This window comes from Erithacus rubecula (assembly GCF_903797595.1).
Source record: "Erithacus rubecula genome assembly, contig: scaffold_935_arrow_ctg1, whole genome shotgun sequence".
Taxonomy (NCBI): domain Eukaryota; kingdom Metazoa; phylum Chordata; class Aves; order Passeriformes; family Muscicapidae; genus Erithacus; species Erithacus rubecula.
Window position 1 is genome coordinate 7,354 of NW_027635398.1, and position 21,229 is coordinate 28,582.

The following is a 21,229-nucleotide window of genomic DNA, read 5'->3' on the forward strand; positions in this document are numbered from 1 at the left end:
TGGACTCGGTGCTCGCCATCCTGGATGCCCTTGTGTCCCTGCCCCGGGCCTGTGGATCTCCACTTCCAAGAGATTCAGAGCTGGTCCGGCTGCCAGGGGACACTGGCACTCCGGTTGGGTGGCCTGTTGATGTTGGTGGGAGGGGGTTTGGTGTCATCTTCGGACTGAATGTGGGTCTTGTCCACTCTGCAGTGAAGAGCAGCCAGGGCCAGGGAGCCTGGGATGGATGGGTACAGAAGAGGTTGGACACCGGTCCAGATGGACACCAGAGCCATGGATCCCACTCTGGATGGACACTGGTCTGGATAGACATCAGAGCCATGGATCTGCAACGTGGTGGGTGCGGGGTTGTGCAGAATCCTCAGGGGGATGATGGGGGTGGAAGTGGCCAGGGCTGATCCCAAAAATGCTGTCACCTGCCATCCTGTAGGATGTGGGCCACGCCCTGCTTTGGGGCACTGGTGGGTGGCGGTGACAAAAAGCGCAGGTGCCACCTCGGAGATGGCACAGCGAGGGGGTCCTGTGCACCAAGCCCCCACCCCTGAGGGTGACAAAGGGGGATCAGTGGCGTTCCCGAGGGGAGTCCCCCTGTGCCCGCGGCATGGGTTGTGGGGGCACCCATCACCCTGTCTCCCTGTCACTCTGCTTTTCTGTCACCAGAAGGGGTGGGGCCTCAGGGGGGCTGGTGTGGGCACTCACTGGGTGGGGACCTCTTCCCTGGGTGGGCAGGGAAATCTCGAGAATTTGGGACTCCACAAATTGGGACCCTTCAAGGTGGGGATGCCAGGCTGGGAGTGCACCCCCACCACCCCCGAATCCACCCCATGGACCTCTCCAAATTATTTTCTCTATCTCATCATTCCAAACTCAGCCCCCTCAAATGCCTTCCCTGTTCCACTGACCCCAAATCCAAGCCCAAAATTCTTCTCCCCATCCCACCACCCCCAAATCCAACCCCTGGACCTTCCAAAATGACTCCCTCCATCTCACCGCCATGTAATGCAGCCCCTGGACCTCCTAAAATGGACTCCTCCCCCACCACACATGGAGGTGGAAGCCCCACCGGACACTCCCGAGCCCCCTGCCCTACTGAAGACCTGCAAGTGGCACACCATGACCACTGCCACACCCAGAAGGACTCTGAAAGGGATGGGGGATCCCCGGGGAGCCGGGCTGGGTGCGGCTGCAGGGCTGGAAACGCTCCTACAGCCACTCTGACACCGACGGCAACAGGGCTGGTGACAGGGGTGTCCCCAAGGCCAGCATGTGCTGGTCACTGTTCCTGAGGGCATTTTCCACCCCTCCAAGGCACCCAAGAAGCCACGGGGATGTGAGGGGATGAGGCCACATGAATTTCAGCAGTACCTGCACTCCGTGGGCAGGAGGAGTAGACGTGCTGTCGCCGGGGCAGGTGAGAGGGTACAAGGGTGGGAGAATGGGGGAAATTTTCGGGTGAGGGGTGAGGGGTGATGATTTTTGGGGTGATTACAATGGGTGGGGGATGATGAGGATGATTTTGGGGGTGGTGGGTGATGGGGTGATGATGATAGGTGGGGTTGATGAATTTTGGAGTGATGATGGGTGGGTGGTGATGATGATGGTGGGTGAGGGGTGATGAATTTCGGGGTGACAAGGATGGCTGGGGGGTGATGGGGATGGTTTGGGGTCATGGTTTGGGGAAGTGATGACTTTTAGGGTGATGATGATGATGGTTGAGAGGTGATGGATTTTGGGGCATGGGGTGGGAGGTGCTGGCCTGGCACAGCCACCTGGAGTGCCTTGTCCCCCCCTCGTCACTCCCATGTCCCCACATGTCCCTGTGACAGGGGACAGTGGCACCGGGCTTGGTCCTGCGGCTCCGGCACCAGGACCCAGCCAAACTGACTTGGCACTTGTGGGGCCACCCATGGGGTGGGCATGGAGCCACCCTAGCCTAGCCCCACACCTGGTCTGTCACTGTCACACTGCCACACATGCCAGCATTTGCAACCCATGGACACGTGTCCCCTGGCCCTGCCACGCTCGTGGTGCCACCTCCATGAGCATCATGATACCTGTGGTGCCACCTCCATGGCCACCTTGGTGTCATCATACCCATGGTGGCTGCTCCATAGCCACATGTGCCCTTGTGTCACCACAGTCATGGTAGCACCCATTTGGCCATGTGCCCCCTCGTGGTTGGACCTCCATGGATGCCTGTCCCCTGGTGTCACCACATCCTTTGTGGCACCTCCATGGCCACCTGTCCCCCATCCTAGCACCCCTGGTGGCACGGCCAGGCCACATGTCCTCTGTCACTGCCACATCCCTCGTGGGTGGCAGGCACACAGGGGCACCCATGCCCTGTTCTGCCTCCTCCCATGGCCAGGGCACACCATGGCCCCTGCCGAGCAGCCCTGTAAATGGCCTCTGTTGCAAGCAGCCAGTAAGGAAGGGCAGGGAATTGTTACCGTGACACTTAAATGCAGTTTATTTCTTTTGTTCATCCAAAGAAGTTGAGGGATATTGTAGGTGCTGTACTTAGGAGGAGTGGAATGACTGAGTTCACCAGGCTGGAACAGCTTTAGTCTTGAGTGAAAGCTGAGTGCTGGATGTTGAAGTAATTTCAGAGAAGCTCAGAATCTGCTGAGTTGGAAGGACTCCATCAGGATCATTGAGTCCAACTCCTGTCCCTGCACAGAACACCACAATTCCACCATGAGCCTGAGAACACTGTCCAAATGCTTCTTGTCCCAAGACAGACTTGGGGCTGGGACTGACTGCTTCCCTGGGGACCCTGTTCAATTGCTCAAGCTCCCTCTAGGTGAAAAACTTTTCCCTGATATCCAACCTAAGCCTCCCTGACTCAGCTCCAGCCATTTCCTTGAGTCCTGTCCCTGCTCATGAGAGTGAAGAGATTGGTGCTGGTCCCTGCACTGCCCCTTGGGAAGATGTTGAAGAGCTCAGTGAGGTCTGACCTGAGTCTCCTCCTCTCCAGCTGAACAAACCAAGTGTCCTCAGCTGTTCCTCACAGAGCCCCTGCAGATCCTTCCCCATCCTAGTGACCTCCTCTGGACACTGTGCAATGGCTTCATGTCTTTTCTATGTTGTGTTGTCACTCAAGGTGAGGCCACCCCAGTGCAGAGCAGAGTGTGACAATCCCCTCCCTGGCCCAGCTGCTGGTGCTGGGCCTGCTGCCCCAGGACACGGTGGCACTTTGGGCTGCCAGGGCACTGCTGACTCATGTTCAACTTGCCCTTGGCCAGGACCCCCAGGTGCCTCCCTGCAGCTGCTCTCCAGCCTGTCCTTCCCAGTCCATACACCAAGGCAGGGGTGCCCCATCCCAGGGGCAGAATCTGGCACTGCCCTTGTTGAACTCCACACAGTGGGTGATTGCCCATCTCTAGTTGTGAGGTCTCTCTGCACAGCTTCTCTGCCCTCCAGGCAGATGACAGCTCCTCCCAATTTAGTGCCATCAGTTAATTTACTGACTATCCCTTCAAGTCCCATGTTCAGGTCCTTAATGAAGATGTTGAAGAGCTGGGGCTGACAGTGGAGTCCTGCAGAACCCACTGGTGACCACTGCCAGTGTGGTGCCACCCTCAGTGCCTGACCCCTGAGCCAGTTGCTCACGCCATGTGTTTATCCTGCTGTGTGCTGGACACTTTGTCCAGAAGCATTCTGGGAGACACAGGAAAAAAACCTCTGCTGAAATCCAGAAAGATTCCATCTGCTGGTTTTCCTGCATCAACCGAGCGGGTTTTACCCTGTCCTAGAAAGAAATCAGACTTCAGAAGCAGAACCTTCCCCTCATGAAGCCATGCTGACTCTGACTGATGCCTGTATTGTCCTCCAAGTGTTTTTCAATACTACCCAGAATAAACTTTTCCATGATTTTATCAGGTATCGAGGTGAGACTGACTGGCCTGGAGTATCTGGTGTCCTTCTTGTCCTCCTTGACAATCAGGACAGCATTTGCCAGCTTTCAACCAACTGGGACCCCTCAAATCCCATATGTGAGCTCTGTGTTTGCTCTGATTTCTCCAGGGGAAGCAGACTGCTCACACTCACATGTCTGAGCTTCTATTCTCCTCAGGCAAACCCACTCTGAGGGCAGCAATAGTTAAAAGAATAATTAAAAATAATTCCTGGTTACAGGCACATAGTCATTGCAGTTAAAGCAATCTCTTCAAAAGCTCTTTAAGGTGGGTTTCACAGGGCACAAGTGAACTGCCATGAAAGGTTGGGAAAAAAAGTCTTAATCATGTCTGCATTTAGTACAAAATCCCAGCTTCAGGGGAAATTGAGGAATGTGTTATTCTAGAAAGAATTGTCTTAAGTGGACACACTGTACTTGTTGCTCTTTGCAAAGCAAAGATAAGGAGTCTGTCACATTCTGCTGTTTAAATTAAATTATCTGGTTACATTTCAGGGATTTTTGGTGGCTTGGAAACAGTTTGGTGACATTTTGTGAGCATTTTCTTCCTTGTGCATTTCAGCTCTATGTTTGAGGAACGTCTCCTGTGATTTCCTGTAGAAAGCAGGAGTTCTTTACTTGGCTGGATGTGTGGGGCATAACTCCACCAAGCTCACTCACTGATAATAGAAAATGCATCTGTTTCTATACTCCATTTTATATACATATTCACTGATTTTCCTGGAATAAGCATACATATGATAATTATTTCTCCCAAAATCATTAATATACTTTGTCTTCCCTTTCTGCATGCGTTCTTCTGTCCTGGGGGTCTCTGGTGGTCCCTGGTGGTTGGCAACCCCAAAGTCACACCTGAGCTGGTAAAAGTTGGCACAACTGGGCTGGTTGCTTTCCAGTTCTTCCTATGGAAAAGGCATCATGCAGTTCCATAGGCCAATGAGTTTTTAAAAATAAGCATTGTATTAACCTAATGCCTTTTCCGACACTACCTAAATACAGAGGCCAGACAAAATTAAGGGAACAAAAAGCGGTTGTTATTTATTGAAGGGCCTTCAGGTACATCTTGGGCAGACAAGCTGTAGATTTGATGGTAGATAAAGTTAGCACCTAGAGATAAAAGAAACAGTGGGAGGGATTATACTGATTGATGAATGGGAAAAGAGATTTGCCTTTACAAACAAACTGGAGGTTTGCTGGTAGATGAAATTGGATATTGGAAGATGAAAGAAGCAACGGGGGAAAACTATGAATTGTATAAGAATTAAAAATTAAAAGGAAAGGGTTATACATTAGAGGGGAATGTCAGGTGTCAGGCATTCCGGGAAGTCTGTGCCTCTCAAGTACCTCAGCCAATGGGGAGAGAGAGAGGGAAAAGCGGCCAGGAAATTGGGATAAAAGGAGGCTGCGTCCTCCAAAAATTGGACAGATCCCAGGGGAATGCCCTATGGCCTCTCCCTTTATTCGAATAAAGCAAAAAGGACTCCTCTGTCTCCTTTTTGGACATAAACCTCCGGTGTTTGTGGATTAATTTTCCTTACAAACTTAGAGGAACTCTTCCCGGTTATTACAATTTTTGAATCAGGGACTCTCAGGCAGAGATATGGGAGTAGGAATAAGAGCTCTTTATTAATATATCTAGCCAGACAAACAGAAACAACAGCAGCTATGAAAATTAACAACAGAACAGAACAAATAACTCAGTTGCAGTCCCTTTTCAGCCGCAGACACGCTCTGCCTGCGTTTGATCCCGGTGGTGGAAAGTGGGGCAGGGCACACACGGAGCTGCGGAGGCTGCAGGTGGGACCGGGGGGGGGCAAAGCTGCAGCTCCGTGTCCCAGGTGGGAGAAGAGTGGAGGAAGGTCCCCTCCCTTCTCACCGTGCGGGTCCTGGTGCTCAGCTGTGTGCTCAGAGACAGGAGGCTGGAGCGGAGAGATGGCAGTGCAGGGTCCGGCAGCAGAGAACCTGGCTCCTGATGCTCGGATGGTGAGGGCTGGAAGGGTGCAGTCCCCGGACTCCCCTCAGACCCCGCCGTGAGTGAAAAGCAGGGAGACAGCCCCCACCCATCCCTTTGTATTGAACCATGAAGAGCTTGGGTGCAGCCCGGCAGGGTTTCTTAGCATAATAATGGGAAAAATTCTCCAAAAAGGAGGAAAAGCAAGGGAACCAACCCTAACCCCACACAGAGCCCCACTCCTGGCAGAGAAAGGGAGTGAGGAGGGGAACCCAGCTGGGGATGATCAAGACTGGGAATAGCACACCCAGACAGAGCTTTCCCAAGAGTTCCAAGGTGAGGCAGAACCAGAGCTATCCCAAGGAGAGGCCAGCAGCTGCCAAGACCTCTCTGACTGGGAAGACTGCTTCAATCCAGAGCTGTACCATGAAGTAGCTGTGAACAGGGACTCCATCAGCCAAGTTCCCATGGAGCAAGACAACAGCAGCAAACGCCTTTCACATGTCACCTCTGACTCACAGCTAAACCTCTTCAGCTTCAGGACCACTGCCTTGCCACAGGAGGAGGAGGATGACTGGGACAAACTCAGCATCTTTGAGCTGTATGAAGAAGGCAGCAGGGCCCAAAGAGCAGCCCTGGCAGGCTGACCATGCCTGTCCCTCGGGAGGCCTGGGGTTGAGGGCCAGGCACCAGAGACACTCCATGCCTCGCTTCCCTCCCTGCACGCCCAGGGCTCCGTGGCCCAGCTGGGGCCCAGGGCAGGGCCGTGGAGTCCCCCTGGTCCCTCGGATGGGCAGGGCCCCTGGCAGCAGCCAGCTGCCCCCAGTGCATGGCCCGGCCACCTCAGGCAGGCACTGCGGTCACTGCGGTCACTGCGGTCACTGTGGGCATTGTGGTCACTGTGGTCACTGCAGTCACTGCGGTCCCTGCGGTCACTGCGGGCACTGTGGTCACTGTGGTCACTGTGGGCACTGTGGTCACTGTGGTCACTGCGGTCACTGTGGTCACCACGGGCACTGCGGGCACTGCGGTCACTGCGGTCACTGTGGTCACTGCAGTCACTGTGGTCACTGCAGGCACTGCGGTCACTGTGGTCACTGCGGTCACTGCGGTCACTGTGGTCACTGCGGGCACTGTGGGCACTGTGGTCACTGTGGGCACTGTGGTCACTACAGTCCCTGCAGGCACTGCGGGCACTGTGGTCACTGCGGGCACTGTGGTCACTACAGTCCCTGCAGGCACTGCGGTCACTGTGGTCACTGCGGGCACTGTGGTCACTGCGGTCACTGTGGTCACTGCGGTCACTCTGCTGCTGGCCCTGCCTGAGGCCACAGCTGCAGGAGCAGTGTCTGTGCCAGCACCAAGCTGGCTGCAGACAGATGGTGGCTGGCCCGGGGACTGCACGGTGCCCCAGGGGGACACACAGGCGGCCTTGGCCTGGACATGGCCCCGCAGCCTCAGCTGCCAAGGGGCATCTCCCCATCACTCAAAGTCACCACTGTGCCCGGCCTCAAACAGCATCCATGGGGCACACTGGGTGCCAGGGGGCTCAGAAGTGAATCCCGTGGAGTCATCAGGGTGGGAAGACACCCTGATGGTCACCCAGTGCCACTGGCACCCTGGCAGCACCACCATCACCACAAAGCCACATCCCCAAGGGCCACATCTGTAGAACTCTTCAACACTTGAGAGACAGTCACTCCACCACTTCCCTGGGGAACTTCTACCAATGCCTCATGCCTCTGTCAGGGAAAACTTGCTTCTGATATTGAATTGGAATGGGCACTTCCGTTCAGGAAGTGTCAGATGGGAGGTGTTACTCCATGGATGTGACCGCAGGACTTTGACTCGTATCATTCTTTCAAAAACAAATGGAAGTTGAGTTTAAGAAATAGTAGTAGTTACAAAAAAAAAAAAAAAAAAAAAAAAAAAAAAAATAGAGAATAAGAGAATAGGAATAAGAATAAGAATAAGAAGATGATGGTGAAGAAGAAATAGTAGTAGTGGTAAATGAGAAAATAGTTATTAATATAAGAATACAAAAAGGGATAAGAATGACAGCAAGCATAACAAGTGAATAAGATTAATCAGAAGAATAGAAGAATTAGAAGTATAAGAAGAATATGATTGATGGTGGTGGTAATGAAGAGACAAGGTTTTCTTTATATGCTTGCATTAAGCCATGCATCCATGAAGCAGTTTATTGATACACAAAGCAAAATTTATATGCTTTTTCAGCTATTGCTAAAAATAACGCACCAATAATATTCATGTTACTAAGCTATATTGCTTACTTGTAACTAAATAACATTGCTCAATCAATGCCTCATTTAAGCTAACCAGGTACATGTAGTATTTCACATAAATCCCCATGAAACTGCATGGTAAGCACCCCATACCAAGCACTTTCTTATCTTTTACATTCCTCCTTTAAAATCCCGTATACTCTTGCCAAGGCTTGCAGCCTGCTATGGCTAACACATCCCTGTTGGTTGTGACAAGCTGAGCAGTGCTTGCAGTTCTGCTCTCTAGTTCTATTCCCACATATGATAATGAAGAAGAAATAGGAGCAATAAATAAGAATAAAAAATAAAATAGGAATAAGAAGAAGATGAAGAAGAAAGAGTAGTAGTAGCAATTAAGAAGGAGGAAAAGAAGAAGAAAAAGAAGAAGGGAAAGAAGAAGACTTAGATGATAATGAAGAAATAGTAAATATTTCTATGTCCCTAGCTCCCATTTTTCATTCATTAAAATCCATGTCCAGTAAAATCTGTTTGTTGTCCTCCTATGGTCTCATTTGCACCTTCAGTGGGGCAGAAGCGCCTCTCCCTTATGGCATCCTAACCCATGGGCAGGCTTCCAGCCACAAGCATTCCAGCATTGTCAGGGACTCCCTTCTCTACTTCCCTCTGCTTCCAGCTGGAGGATGTGCAGCAAACCTTTGCAAGGAAAAGGTGTTCCTGCCCTTCACAGCAAAGCTCTGAAGGGGCCAAGACCCAGGTGGCGAAAGGTCAGATTGTGACATTTCACTGCCATCCTCCATCACTTCATCCAGGGCTGTGTTTTAGCTCCTGGATTGGGAAAAATATTCAGAGTAGGGTCTTTGGCTGGGAGCTGCCCTGAGTTAAGAGAGACACTGGGAAGGAGAAAGAGCAGACAAAGAAAGGCAGGAGCAAAAGCAGGACACAAATGGCAACCAGCTGAGAAGGTGACATACTAAAACCAAAGCAGGACCTATGGAAAATGAATGGGACAGATACTAAGATTTCTGAAAATTTATTTACTATGCTTCTCTGGCCAACCTGTTCCAGGACCTCACCACCCTCACAGGGAAGAAGTATTTTCTATATCAAACCTGATTTACTCTTTCAGTCTGAGCCCAGTGAAATCCAAGTAATTCATTTGTGATAATTCTCATAATCTGCTGAGCTCTTTGTTCCAGTACATCCAGCAAGCAAGAGGCAGGATACTTCCACCATCATGGGAACCCAGCTCACAGCTGAGGGACTTAGAAACTCTAAATACCAGCAGAACACCAACAGGGCACATTTATCATTTTTATTACAATAGACAGCACTGAAAATGATAGGTAACTACAGCCTCCTAATCACCCCAATCCCTTCTCAATGTTGAACTTTCTCTGAAAGAACCAAAATAGCTCTTAAAATTCCTTTATCTTTGTCAATCAGATATTTTGAGAGCAGGCTCAAGGAAGAGAGAACAACATTAGCATGGTGTTATTCAGACATGACTTGTTGACTGTCTCTCCCTACTAAATTACAGCAGTAATATTGGGAATAACCAGGTATCCTGAGGAATTTTTCTTGCAGCGTGGTCCGTCTGTAATTTTATTACTTATTAAAAGACCAATATAAATACAGTACAGCACCTTGCAGTTACTCTCCCTTATATTTATAAACCTCAAAGTCTTTCAGGTCTTAACAGGAAAAAACCCCTGTGTCACATTTCAGGAGATTAACATATTTAGGGTTTAGACAAATCCTCTGCAGGACAAAGCAGGAAAACAGCTGAAGTTCCCGCAGATCCTTAATAAATATTTGCCTTTTGGGTATCAGGAATAAAACTTTGTTATTTCAGTGTCTTGATTTTTTATTAATCTAGTTATTATCTATTAATTTGTTTTCTCTTTTTGAATTTGCAAAAGCTGGTGTTGCACAAAAAAGTGTGCTGTAGAAACTTGAAGCAAGCTGGGCAGTTAGGGCTGAACTGCTCCATCTGCTTCACAGAGAATTTTTATTCAGGAAAGCAGACTAAACAACTTGGATTAATTTCAGCATGTGAGGACTGGGATGTGCAGCTCCAGGCCAGGCTGGCAGGATTGAACAGGAATTCCCAAACAGAATTGGAGTCATGGTCCCCTCAGCATCCCCTGTTCCACCCGGCCCAGCTGCCAGGAATCAGGCTCAGCAGTAAAAGCATGAATCCTGAATATCTCAGGATTGCTGTACAAGACCGAATGATCAAGCTCTGTGATTCCAGAGTCCCATCTCAGGTTCCCATCTGGGCTAAAGGCTGTATTTTGGTTTAGGAACAGGCTGCCTGAGCCAGCCCCAGCTCTCTTTGATAGTTATCAGCACCTGGCTGCTCTTGGGGTCCACAGGAGTGCAGAGCCACAGATAAACCCTGCACAATCTGTTTGCCTAGAGACAAAACTTATTTTCTTCTGCACACCAAATTTCCTTTCATGCCACCTGGTTTAGATAAGCTGCTCAAGTTTTGCCTGGTTGGATTTGAACAGCTGATCCCTGAAGATGAAGGGACAAGTCTAGGAATAGTTAATAACTTTCTTAACTAGAAACACTGTTGAATCATGCATTTATAACTTTCTTAACTAGAAACACTGTTGAATCATGCATTTCCCTCCCCACAGATGGTGTAAAGCCTCCTCAATGTTTGAGTCTAACTAACCTCTTAACTGGAAATAGCAACCTTCAGTGGGATATTCCTGTCCTGGCACCAGTTTCTCTCAGAAGTGTCCACCTGGCTTCTAGCCAGAACATCTATAAATGGCATTTTGACACAGAGGAAGGTGTGGGTGAAAAATTCAAGAAAACAACTGAACTCTGAGTAGGTTTATAGCTACAAAGCATCAGGGTCATCTCTGTTCCCCAATTCACATTATTTCCTATCCTGCCTTTGATTGCAACACTCATTCTCTATACCAAAAACCTGTTCTCTGTTGGCTTTTATAGCTGCAACTGTTCTGGTGTTTTTGCAGCTCTCCAAAGCCTTCAGTCTCAGACAGGACACTTGATTTCTGAAATTCCACCCCATGTACTTATATACACTCCTGTCTCAGCTCCCCAACCCTTCTACTCAGAGCTGATTCCCAAAGGTTGCCCCAGCCTCTGCTGGTGCTGGGGTTGCTCCTCCTCAGGTGCAGGATCTGCATTTGCCTTTGTGGGATTTCCAAAGGTTCCTCTCTGCCCATCTCTCTCCCACCAGTCCAGGACCCTCTGAAGGTCTGCACAGCCCTCAGGGAATCAGCCACTCCTCCAAACCTTTTATCACCAGCAAAGTCCCTGAGAATTCATCAATCTCACAGGCTCTGCCTGCCTTGCTCCAGCTCCCAGCTCACATAGTCTCTCCTATGTTTATCACCATTCCAGTTGCTCCATCTTTCCTTACAGAGCAAGAAAATAAGAAAAAATCCAGGTGGATTAATGCCAAATTATGCAGGCATTTTAGAGAGAGCATAAAAGACAACAAAACTGATGATTTTCTAAAGCAAAAGCACTATTACAGTCACAAAAACACCTATCAAGGAAAAATATCTTCCCAAAGTAAGGAATAAATTTTAATACGAAGCCCCATCAGCCCAAGGTTGTACCAATTAATCAAAACAATTCACTTGCAGATTCTTCACAGTCACTGTTTTTTAAATGGTAATTCTTTTCTTACTTACTATTCCAGTGCTGGCACAAAGAAGGTTTAAGCTGATTTTCATCCAAATTTAAAAAACAAATCATAACTGTAGTTTAAAATAGTTGGGGTTGTTTACTCCTCTCAGTTCTATGTGGCAATTCAAATACCAAAAAAAGATTAGAAACTAGTACTACTGCCAAAATGAACACTTGAGGAATGCCAAAGTCATAATGCACATTACAGAACAATACTAAAATCTCTTCTTTTTAATACAGTATGAGCAGTGTACAATTAGCAAACTCCAAGATTGCTCTGGATTCACATGCCCACATATACCCCAAGGTATCCTGCTCACTGGCTCTTCCTGTGGGCCTTGAAGAGAACAAGGCATTTCTGGCAGCTGGGCATTAGCAGCCCTTCAAACGGGGGCGTGTTGTGGAGCAAGCCCAGCTGAGACACCCTGCGAGGAGCCAGCCCAGTGCTCCTTGCTCCTCTCTGCTGTCACCAGATCGTTTGTCTGGTTTGAGGATGAGCCCAGCTCTGTCAGGAGGTGCTATATGGACACGAGACAGCTGCCCCTGTCCCACTGGGTCCCAGCAGTCCCTCGCAGCAGTCCTGCATGCACATCAGGATGCTGGCCAAGAGAGGTCCTGGAAGCTGAGGCAGTTGATTTTAAGCATTTCCAGCTGCTTGCAGGTCAAGGCAAACAGTGTTCCCTCAGGATACAGCAATCCTGAGGGTTCCCTCCAGAGCTGCCTGATGCCACCCACTCCTTGTGGCACCAGTTGCTCTCCTGTGGAATGTCCTACCTCTCCCAAGAGTAAAGAGGGAGCTGGAGAAAGAGCTTGCCAGGCCAACCCCAATCCAATGTGCGAATGTGAGAGCTGAGCACAGGAAGGGTTGGTGGGAAGGATGATCCAGGAACCATAGTCCTGGCAGCCTGAGCTTGCTACCGGGGCTGGCCTTGGAGCAGATCCTCCTGATTGCCATCTCACGGCTCCTGCAGGGAACCAGGGGCTGTGCTGGAGGCTGGGAAAGCTCTGCGGAGGGATGGGGACAGCTGGGGGTCCTGGCGGGCTGCTGAGGCTTCTGTGTTACTATCTGGGGGGGTTGGGGTTGGTGGGCATCGTGGGGGAGGAGTTGTGTGGAAGGTGAGAGGCCTAGGCTGGAATTTGAGTCAATTTAAAGGCAGCATCTGTGGTTTGGCATAGCTTTGGTTATGGAGGGCAGAAGGAATAGCTGTGATTTTTTCTGTTCGTGGTCCTGATTCTTCCCCAGGGAAGAAGAGGGGAGAGCTGTAATTTATAAGCCATTTAGATATCTGTAGCAAGAGGAGGATTAGCCATTTTGTTACCGACTCATTTGTTTGGGCTATTTGTGTAACACTGAGTGGACTTGCATTTCTTGAGAGCTTTTATTCCTTCATAAAATTAGGATATCATCATCTCTTCATTGAAAACCATTTGCAAACCAAAGAATGGTCTTTTTTTTTTGCCTCTGTGTAGTGCTATTTTGTAAAATTACTCTCAATGGATGACGTTAAGGCAAACACTGCTGCTTTGAGATGGGATGCAAACTTCTAAATCTATCACATTCTCAGACTATGACAATTAATTTGGAAAGTTAGCAACTTTTTGAAACTACTTGAGTTGAGCAATTGGGAAGGAAAGGTTTCCTGGATTGAGGATTCTTAAATGCCTTGAGCCCACAGAGCAGGACAGTGTTCACTGATGGTTTGAGCAATTCCTAACATTCCTGTCACGCTGTCTTAGACACTTGGGCCAAGGGATTCCTTCCAACCTGGGCCACTTTGGGTGGGCTGAGGGTGGCCCCAGGGCCAGTGGCAGTGTGTGCAAGGGCCCTTTGTGACACGGTGCAGCATGGTCACCGTGTCACGGAATGGTGTCCAAGGACCCTTTGTGACGTGTGGTGACTCAGGAGCCGGCGGCGACTGGTCGATGCCACAGTGCTTGGAGCCCGCGCCGGGACAGGACGCACCGGAGCAGTGCCGTGAGGAGCCCCCGCACAGCACACTCACTCTGTCTGACCCGGAGCACTTCCAAGGCCTTATTCCTGCAGGTGACCTCGTGGCAAGACTGTGGGACTTCGTGTCCTGTGGCCTTCCCGAGGATTTTCTTTTGCAGGTGCACTCGCGGCAGGTGTAGTCGTGGATTTGGTGACCTGAATCGTTTACGAGGAGTCTCCTGTCCTTGTGGCAGGAGCCCTCAGGACCAGAGTGCAGGACTTGCCATCCTGCAGCCTTTCTGAGGCTTCTCTGTCGTGGGTGTCTTCAAGGCACAACTGCACGACTTGTTGCCTCTCAGCTTTCCTGAGGCACCTCTCTACTAGGTGCCCTCAAGGCCAGATTCTGCCATGGCAGGCAGAGTTCTCAGTCTGTTCAATGTTTTCAAAGGGAAAAAAAAGAAAAACCCTGAAGTTTCCCCAGCACAACAGCCTGGAAATCTGGACCTGCTTCAGCCAATACAAGATGGTGAGTGGCATAGCTGGGCCACAGGACTGATGGCTGCTGGCAGCTTGTCCCCATCCCATCCCATCCCATCCCATCCCATCCCATCCCATCCCATCCCATCCCATCCCATCCCATCCCATCCCATCCCATCCCATCCCATCCCATCCCATCCCCTGTGGACATGCCCAGGCACAGGACAGAAGAGGGGCCGGGCAGACACCCCGCAGCGGCCGTGCTCCATCCCCTGGGGCGTCCCCAGGCTGTCCCATTCTGGGGAGCGCAGGGCTGGGCTCTGTTCTCCGGCCTCTCCCGCAGCCCCTCAGCTCTGGCTGTGCTTGCTCTTTGCCAGGTGCAGCTGTGGACCGGTCACAAGAGCCAGACCCTGCCTGTGGACAATTCTGCAGAACAGTGAAGGTACCTGCAGCCATCCCCACCTGGGCTGGCCCTGCTGTCACTGCTCAGCCCAGCACAGCCCTTGGAGCATTGCATGGAACTTGCCTCTCTTTCCGGTCCTTTGTTCTCCTGCAGATGTTCCAAAGGCTCCTACGCATTCGGCGCAGAAAGACCAGCACCCCAGCCACACGCAGCACAGCCAAGCCTGACTCCAGGCTGACTGAGCTCCAGGAAGAGCCTGATGTCAGCCTGGATTTTCCTGAGCACTCAGATGACTCTGACACAGAAAGAAATGATGATGATGACAGGGCAATGGCTGACATAGCAGTGACTGAGGACGTGGCCATTACAAACGCAGACACCAGAGAGCCTCTGGGCATTGCAAATACTGACACCACTCCCACTCCCAGTCTGAGCCAGGAACTCATCCTGAACTATTTCAAGAACCCTTGTGTTTCTACTCAGCAGCATGTAAGCAGCCTGTGGCAGAACTGGAGGGCTCACAGGATTGGGTCCCGACACATGGCATGGTCTCTGAGACCCCACAATCTTTGAGGCCAGCACAGTGTGACAGGAACAGAAGCACTTCTTGGAGGAAGCTGGGGAGTTGCTCCCATGGACAGCGCTCCAAGTCTTCCCCACTCCCTCCAGGTGCCGGCCATGGTGAAAAGCATTCACCAAAGTCTCGAGTCCCACGTCACTGTGGATGCCAGACTGCGCACTGACATTCGGAGGCTGGCTGGAGAACACCCTGCTGACGTGGTGCTGACCCTCCTGCGCTGTGCCCCAACATGTGACAGGTACGGGACCCATGTGCCTTGAGAGAGCTCAGGGCTCACCAGCCTTTAGGGCCACCACCCTGTACAGCCTGTCCAATGGGCTCTGCCAGACAAGCAGAGAGGTTCGGGGCCCTCAGGTCCCCTCTGTTTCCTGAGCTCTGTTTCCCTCCCTGATCCTCAGGGCACCAGGGCTCTGTCACCTGGGCCCCACGGACTGAGACCCCCCCTGACACAGAGCTCTGATCCCACAGAGCTGCTGCAAGCATGTGGAGAGCCATAGGCTCGTCAGGACCAACAGTGGAGAAGGTGCTGCCAACTCTGCTCTGTGTGATGGAGGATTGGCCTGTGCACAGCACATGCACCTCTGATGGGGACAACAAAGACGTTTTTGCCCTGGCTGTGAGTTTCTGGAACTGGCCTCTGCTTGCTGCCCCATCACCTCTCCAGCACTTCTCCATCCTCTCCGTGCCTCAGGCACTGAGCTGAAATGTGGGCTAGGGACAGGCTCAGAGGGCACCAGGCCCGCTGCTCCTCCTGCCTCTCCCCACGGGCCCTGCCCCACAGACACCTCAGCACTGAGCGCTGTCTTGGGCTGCTTCTTTTGCAGGCAACTCTGGTCGTCTGGCTGATTGTGCCTCAGTGCCACAAGGCAATGATCCTTTATTCCTCCCGCCTCTTTGTGGCTCTGCTCTTCCACGTTGTCATAAGCACACAGCAGCAGATGCCAGAGGAAGTCGAGAACTTCTGGAGAGCGTGCCAGGAGCAGCACTGCCTTCCCAGCAAGCCCAACAGGTTCCAGTCCTCCTGTCCTTCCCATGGCCTTCTGGCCAGCACCAGTGCTCCCAGTGTGACCTGGACTTTGCTCTGCACACAGGTTTGCAGTGCAGGCCATGAAGGCTCTGCTCTTCTGTCTGCAGTATGAGCCTGAGGTGATGGCAATCGAGCGCAAGCGTGGCTGGGACACTCTGCTGTGTGCTGACACCCAGCACTATGCAGCAGGTCTGCTGGCCAGGTGAGACCCCCCATTTCCCCTCTGCCCCCAACATTTGTGCTCTGTTCCTGGGGTGCCCCACACAGTCCCTGTGGTCATGGGCCAGGGGTCCTTGTCACCAAGGGACAGTCAAGCAGACTGGAAAAGGCTGGGAGAGGAGGTGCCCTAAAGGGGCAGCCTCCCATAGTGACCACATCACCTCCAGGGATGCTGGGCAAAGACTGGATCTCTGTGAGTCAGTCCTGAGAGAGGTTTGCCTGCCCACCTTAATGTCTTGGTGCCTTTTCACCCTGCCAGGGAGATGCGCCGTGTTTCCCTCTCCTTGTGTTTTGGGATTGCACGCCGCCTGCTTGTGCAGCTCAGCAGGGAGGAGCCACGCTGGGATCTGCCTTTCCTGGCATTCCTTGTGGAAGTGAGCCTGATGGCCTGAGCCTGCCTTGCTGAGCTGCCTCCCAGCTCTCTGTCCTCTTGCAGCCACAGCTGCCTGGGACAGTGCCCTTGCCCTGTGCTGCTGTCTGGGCCCAGCCCTGTGCAGTTCCGGGCTCCTGCTTGCCAGGTCCCCTGTAACTGCCCTGTGCCTTCCAGGTGCTGGAGTGCTTGGGTTTGACTAAATGTGCTGACAGCATCCTTGAAATCATGTCAAGATACGTGCAGAGCAAGTGCAGGGAGAGGCGTCGTCTGGCACTCAGAGGCCTTGTGGTGCTCAGCAAGGATCCCTCGATGGTGAGAAGGGGGCAACGGCTGAAACTGCACTGGGGAAAGCAGCTCGTTGGTCTGGCTGGGCTTCAGGAGCTGGGGCAGACACTCCCAGCTCTCTTGCCTCACCTTCCTGAGTTCTTTGGGACAGGCCTTTGGCCTCTGGGATCTGTGGCAGCAGGGTGGGGTTGCAGTGCCAGGGCAGTACTGGTGGTGCAGCCGTTCATGGCTTGACAACACTGCCTTGTGTTCCCAACAGGCCAGAAAAATGTGTAGCCTGTCTCAAAACCTTTTGGATCTGCTGCATGATGGAGATGGAGAGGTGGTTGGTATGACCCTCCGTGTGTTCACAAATATGCTCCAGAACCATGACATCCTGATATCCAGCACCACTGCACCAAAGCTGGCCGAGGCACTCCTGGTGCTATTTGACAATGTAAGACTCGGTGTCCCCAGCCATGGGCACTGGATGCTGCCCAGAAACTCTGTCCTGTGCGGATTATTTGGGCCATTGTTCAGGGAGATTGGAGCAGTTGGTGCTGACGGATTTTCCTTTCCTCCAGGACAACAGCCATGTGCAGCTGCTCTCCCTTGAGCTCTTCTGCAAGGTGATGGAATTGGTAGTAGACGAGGGAAAAAAGCCCGTTAAGTCAACTGTGTATCAGAGCCTACTCCCACTTTTATTCCACTGCCATGATGAAAATCAGACTGTGGCAGAGGTGAGGACTCGTGGCCTGCTGGTGGTTCCCTGGCAGGGGGCTCGGCTCCCTCCTGCTCTGGTGCCTGGCGAGCTGCAGCCTCTCCCAGGCCTTGGCACAGGGATGCGGGTCCTGTGCCCTGAACTGCAGTGCCATCTCCGCATCTCTGCTGCTCTCCAGGCCTCTCGGGAAACGCTGCATTGTGCAGCCAAATTCCTGAACAAGAAGAATCTCATGCAACTGGTGAAGACAGAGAAACTGTGGATATTCGCCAAGTGTCTGGTAAGGACAGCCTGGAAGGCCCAGCCTCAGCCGGGAGAGCCCCCTGAGCGCGGCGCTCACTGTGTGTGGCTGCAGCTGTGGCCCTGCCCAGCGCTGCCCGCAGGGGCCGCACGGGCTGTGCTCCCGCTCCTGCGGCCCCGAGCCGGCTGCCCTGGGAGCCCCGGCCCAGCGGGGCTGTGGGGCGGGCTGGCACCGCGGCTCCCCGGGCAGCAGCCGGCCCTGTGCCCCTGCAGAGCCCGGCCCAGCGGCTGCTGGCCGCGCCTTGGGGCTCTGCGGGCAGGGGAGGCCGGGGCCGGGCGCGGGCAGCGCCGGGCAAAGGGGCAGAGCCCGCCCTGAGCCTTCCCTCCCGCCGCTCTCCGCAGCTGGCAGAGGACAGGAGCCGAGCGTTCGAGCACCTGCGCCAGGCGCTGCCGTATCTGCAGAGCCCTCAGGAGCCCCTGCGAGAGGCGGCCATCAGGTTCATTGGTGAGCCCGGGCTCCCTCCCCTCCTCGCCCTGGCGCAGCTCAGCCCCAGCCCCGGCTGCTGCCCCGGCAGCTTCTGCCATCCGGGCCTGGCGCCGTGGAGCCCCGGCTGCCCTCTAGGCTGCTGCCGCCCTCCCGCAGCCATGCCCTTGGGCAAGGGTCCGGGCTGAGCCCTGCTGGGCCATGGGGCGAGTGGCCGCAGGGCTGGCAGCACCACGGGCAGGGAGCTGTGCCGCCGGGCAGAGCCATGACGGGCTCTGTGTTCCCAGGGCTCGCTGGGCGCATCTTGCGGGAGCAGCAGGAGCTGCCACTGATCTGCAGAGGTGAGTGAGGGCAGCGGGCTGTCAGCAGGGGCTGTCAGGAGGAGCTGCAATCCCTGCCCCGGCTGGGGAGGGCTTCACACCGTGTGCATTCGTGGGGTGGCGCACACAGAGCACAGAAAGATTTCAGGGATGCGGCGGGGGTTTCGTGGCCAGCACCTTGCAGTTGATCCTCTTGGCCCTTCCTGTCTTGTGGCCATGGCAAGAGCTGACTGGGATGGCCCTAGCAGGAAGGTTCCCTTGGATTCCCACAGATCTGGGCTGTGACCGTGGCTCTGTTCCTCTCTTCCAGCCCTTCAAGCCCTGAGACGAGGCGACAGCCCTTCCCAGACAAAAGGACAAGTTCAAGAGATATTCAACGGAAGAGCTGCAGAACCATGCTCATCTGCTGCCTCAGAAGAACCAGCATCCCTTTAAAACCTCCAGATCCTATGGATGATGAAGCTACCTTGAGACCAGAAGAGACTAGCTGGAGCTTCAGGCACAGCTGATGATTAGAACAGCTGGGTCCGTGGGAAAGTTGCGTGGCTTCAGCCCTCTCCCTGCCTATAGATAGCTCTCTCCCTCCAGCCTTCAGACACTGTCCATCCTCTCTTCTTCCCTCCACTATTTCTCCCTTCGGACTGCTCCCTCCCTCCAGTCCTCAGACTGTGCCCATCCCTTTTGTTCCCCTTTTTTTCCTCCCCTTTGCTTCACCTTCCATTAATAAAGTTTGGCTTCCTCACTTTGACTGCACCTCTGTGCAGCTGAAGCAGCTCAAATCCGGAGTCCTGGGACACGCAGGCCTCTCCTGCCATTCTGTTCTGTGCCGTGTTTTGTGCACAGACTCAGAGGATGGAGGGCAGATCAGACTGGAAAGGTCTCTGTGCTGAAGGTCCAGTTTCACACTGTGGAGTTCAAGATCTTGCTGAGAACCCTGAAGCCCCTGGGTTTTAGAAGAGCAAACCTGAGTATGCTCTGAACCCAGATGAGAGACATAGCGTGGCAAGCGTCCACAGAGGGCAAAGGAGTTTGGAATGCTGAAAGGTTTCAAGAATAGCTTCCTGAAAGCACAGCAATGCTCCATCTCTGCACAGGGTCAGGAAGAGAGCAGAACCATAAACCATCAGGATTTAACAGGGAGCTTTGGGTGTGCCAAAGAGCAAATGAAGCAGCAGCACAGTGCCCGAGACTCGAGGCGTGACTGTGCCAGTGTCCAGACCACTGTCAGGCAGTGCCGGGATCCTGGGTGCAGATCTGGTCCCCGCAAGTGAGGAACTGCAGCCCCTGTCTCAGACCCAGTCAGAAAGCCAAGCAAGCGAGACCAGAGCGAGGGCACCCTTCCAGTCTCTCTCAGGCATGGCTGCAAAACGGCCCCTGATGCTTCTTCCTTTGCGTGAGTGTGGGGAGTGCTGATGGCAGAGCCAGCCAGGTTATGCTCTGTGTGCCAAAGCTTGTTGAGAGCGGGCATGAAAAGTGCTGCGTGCACAGCAGAGAGTCCTGGAAGGTGCTGGCAAGAGCATTCTGTAGGAGCAGGGCTCTGGGCTCTGGCCAGGAACAGCCTGGTTTTGTTGCCATTACCCCTGGCAGGAGTTGGGGCAGGTGCAGAGGCAGAAGGCAGCTTGTGTTTGTAGGGGGCCTGGGGCTGCACGTCTGAAGCTCCACCTGGAAACACACTTGGGGGAACACGAGCTTGAGCTGGAGTGCCTGTTCTGAAAGGTTCAGAAGTAATTCAGCCTTGTCAGGGCTTCTGAAGAGTATGTTGTTCCCAGAGAAAGCTACCCATTTGGGGAAATGCCTTTGCAGAAAAGGGCCTTGCTTCTTAAGGAAAGTAAGTGCTTGCCAAAGATCTGCCACTGAGGTAGGTGCAAGTGTCCCCCTTTGTCTCTCTGTGATCCTTTCAATCCTTGAGGCCCACTGTCCTTGGGAGACAGGCAGGGGAAGGGAGAAGGCTGTGAAGAGCATGGTTGGCATCTGCCTGGACCTGCAGAGACCAAGCCAAGCACCTGCAGCAGGGTGTGTTACCCTGCTTTGGACAGAGGTGTGAGCAGGAGCATCTCTGTCTAGCTGTGAGTCCCAGAGCTGTCTTTGAGAGCTGTGAATTCAAAGGCCTTTATGCACACACTTTTCACATCTTGCTGGCCTGCTGTGTTTCAACTCTTGGCAATATGCATTTGCCTCTTGCTCAGTGAAAGCAGCTGTGGGCCAGGGCCAGCACAGAGCTGGGCTGTGTGGGCCAGGCAAAGTGGAATCTTGGCTGATCTTGGTGTGTCCCTGTCCTCAGCAAAGGCTTGGAAATTTTGCCTCCCCATGTATCCTGCTCACTGGCTCTTCCTGTGGGCCTTGGAGAGAACAAGGACGGCATTTCTGGCAGCTGGGCATTAGCAGCCCTTCAAACAGGGGCGT

The 21,229-nt window shown here is 52.9% G+C and overlaps 1 protein-coding gene and 2 long non-coding RNA genes across 4 annotated transcripts; all 3 read left to right on the forward strand.

Moving 5' to 3' along the window:
- Positions 1–258: 258 nt before the first annotated feature.
- LOC306816862 lies at positions 259–2,627 on the forward strand. 2 transcript variants are annotated; one of them, XR_013777797.1, is made up of 3 exons: positions 259–336; positions 1,309–1,411; positions 2,496–2,627. It is a non-coding gene; the product is annotated as an uncharacterized lncRNA (long non-coding RNA). The 2 variants fall into 2 exon arrangements; XR_013777798.1 differs by having other exon boundaries at positions 2,493–2,611.
- Positions 2,628–15,297: 12,670 nt separating this feature from the next.
- Positions 15,298–16,113, forward strand: LOC306816861. The gene is made up of 3 exons (XR_013777796.1): positions 15,298–15,416; positions 15,647–15,794; positions 16,003–16,113. It is a non-coding gene; the product is annotated as an uncharacterized lncRNA (long non-coding RNA).
- Positions 16,114–16,570: 457 nt separating this feature from the next.
- LOC306816860 (uncharacterized protein) lies at positions 16,571–18,694 on the forward strand (the record flags this gene model as incomplete). Its single annotated transcript, XM_079333310.1, has 6 exons — positions 16,571–16,798; positions 16,972–17,109; positions 17,342–17,518; positions 17,646–17,690; positions 17,961–18,062; positions 18,425–18,694. Exons 1-6 carry the CDS (start codon positions 16,688–16,690, stop codon positions 18,692–18,694), a joined length of 843 nt encoding a protein of 280 aa, XP_079189436.1. The 5' UTR covers positions 16,571–16,687.
- Between the last annotated feature and the right edge of the window lie 2,535 nt (positions 18,695–21,229).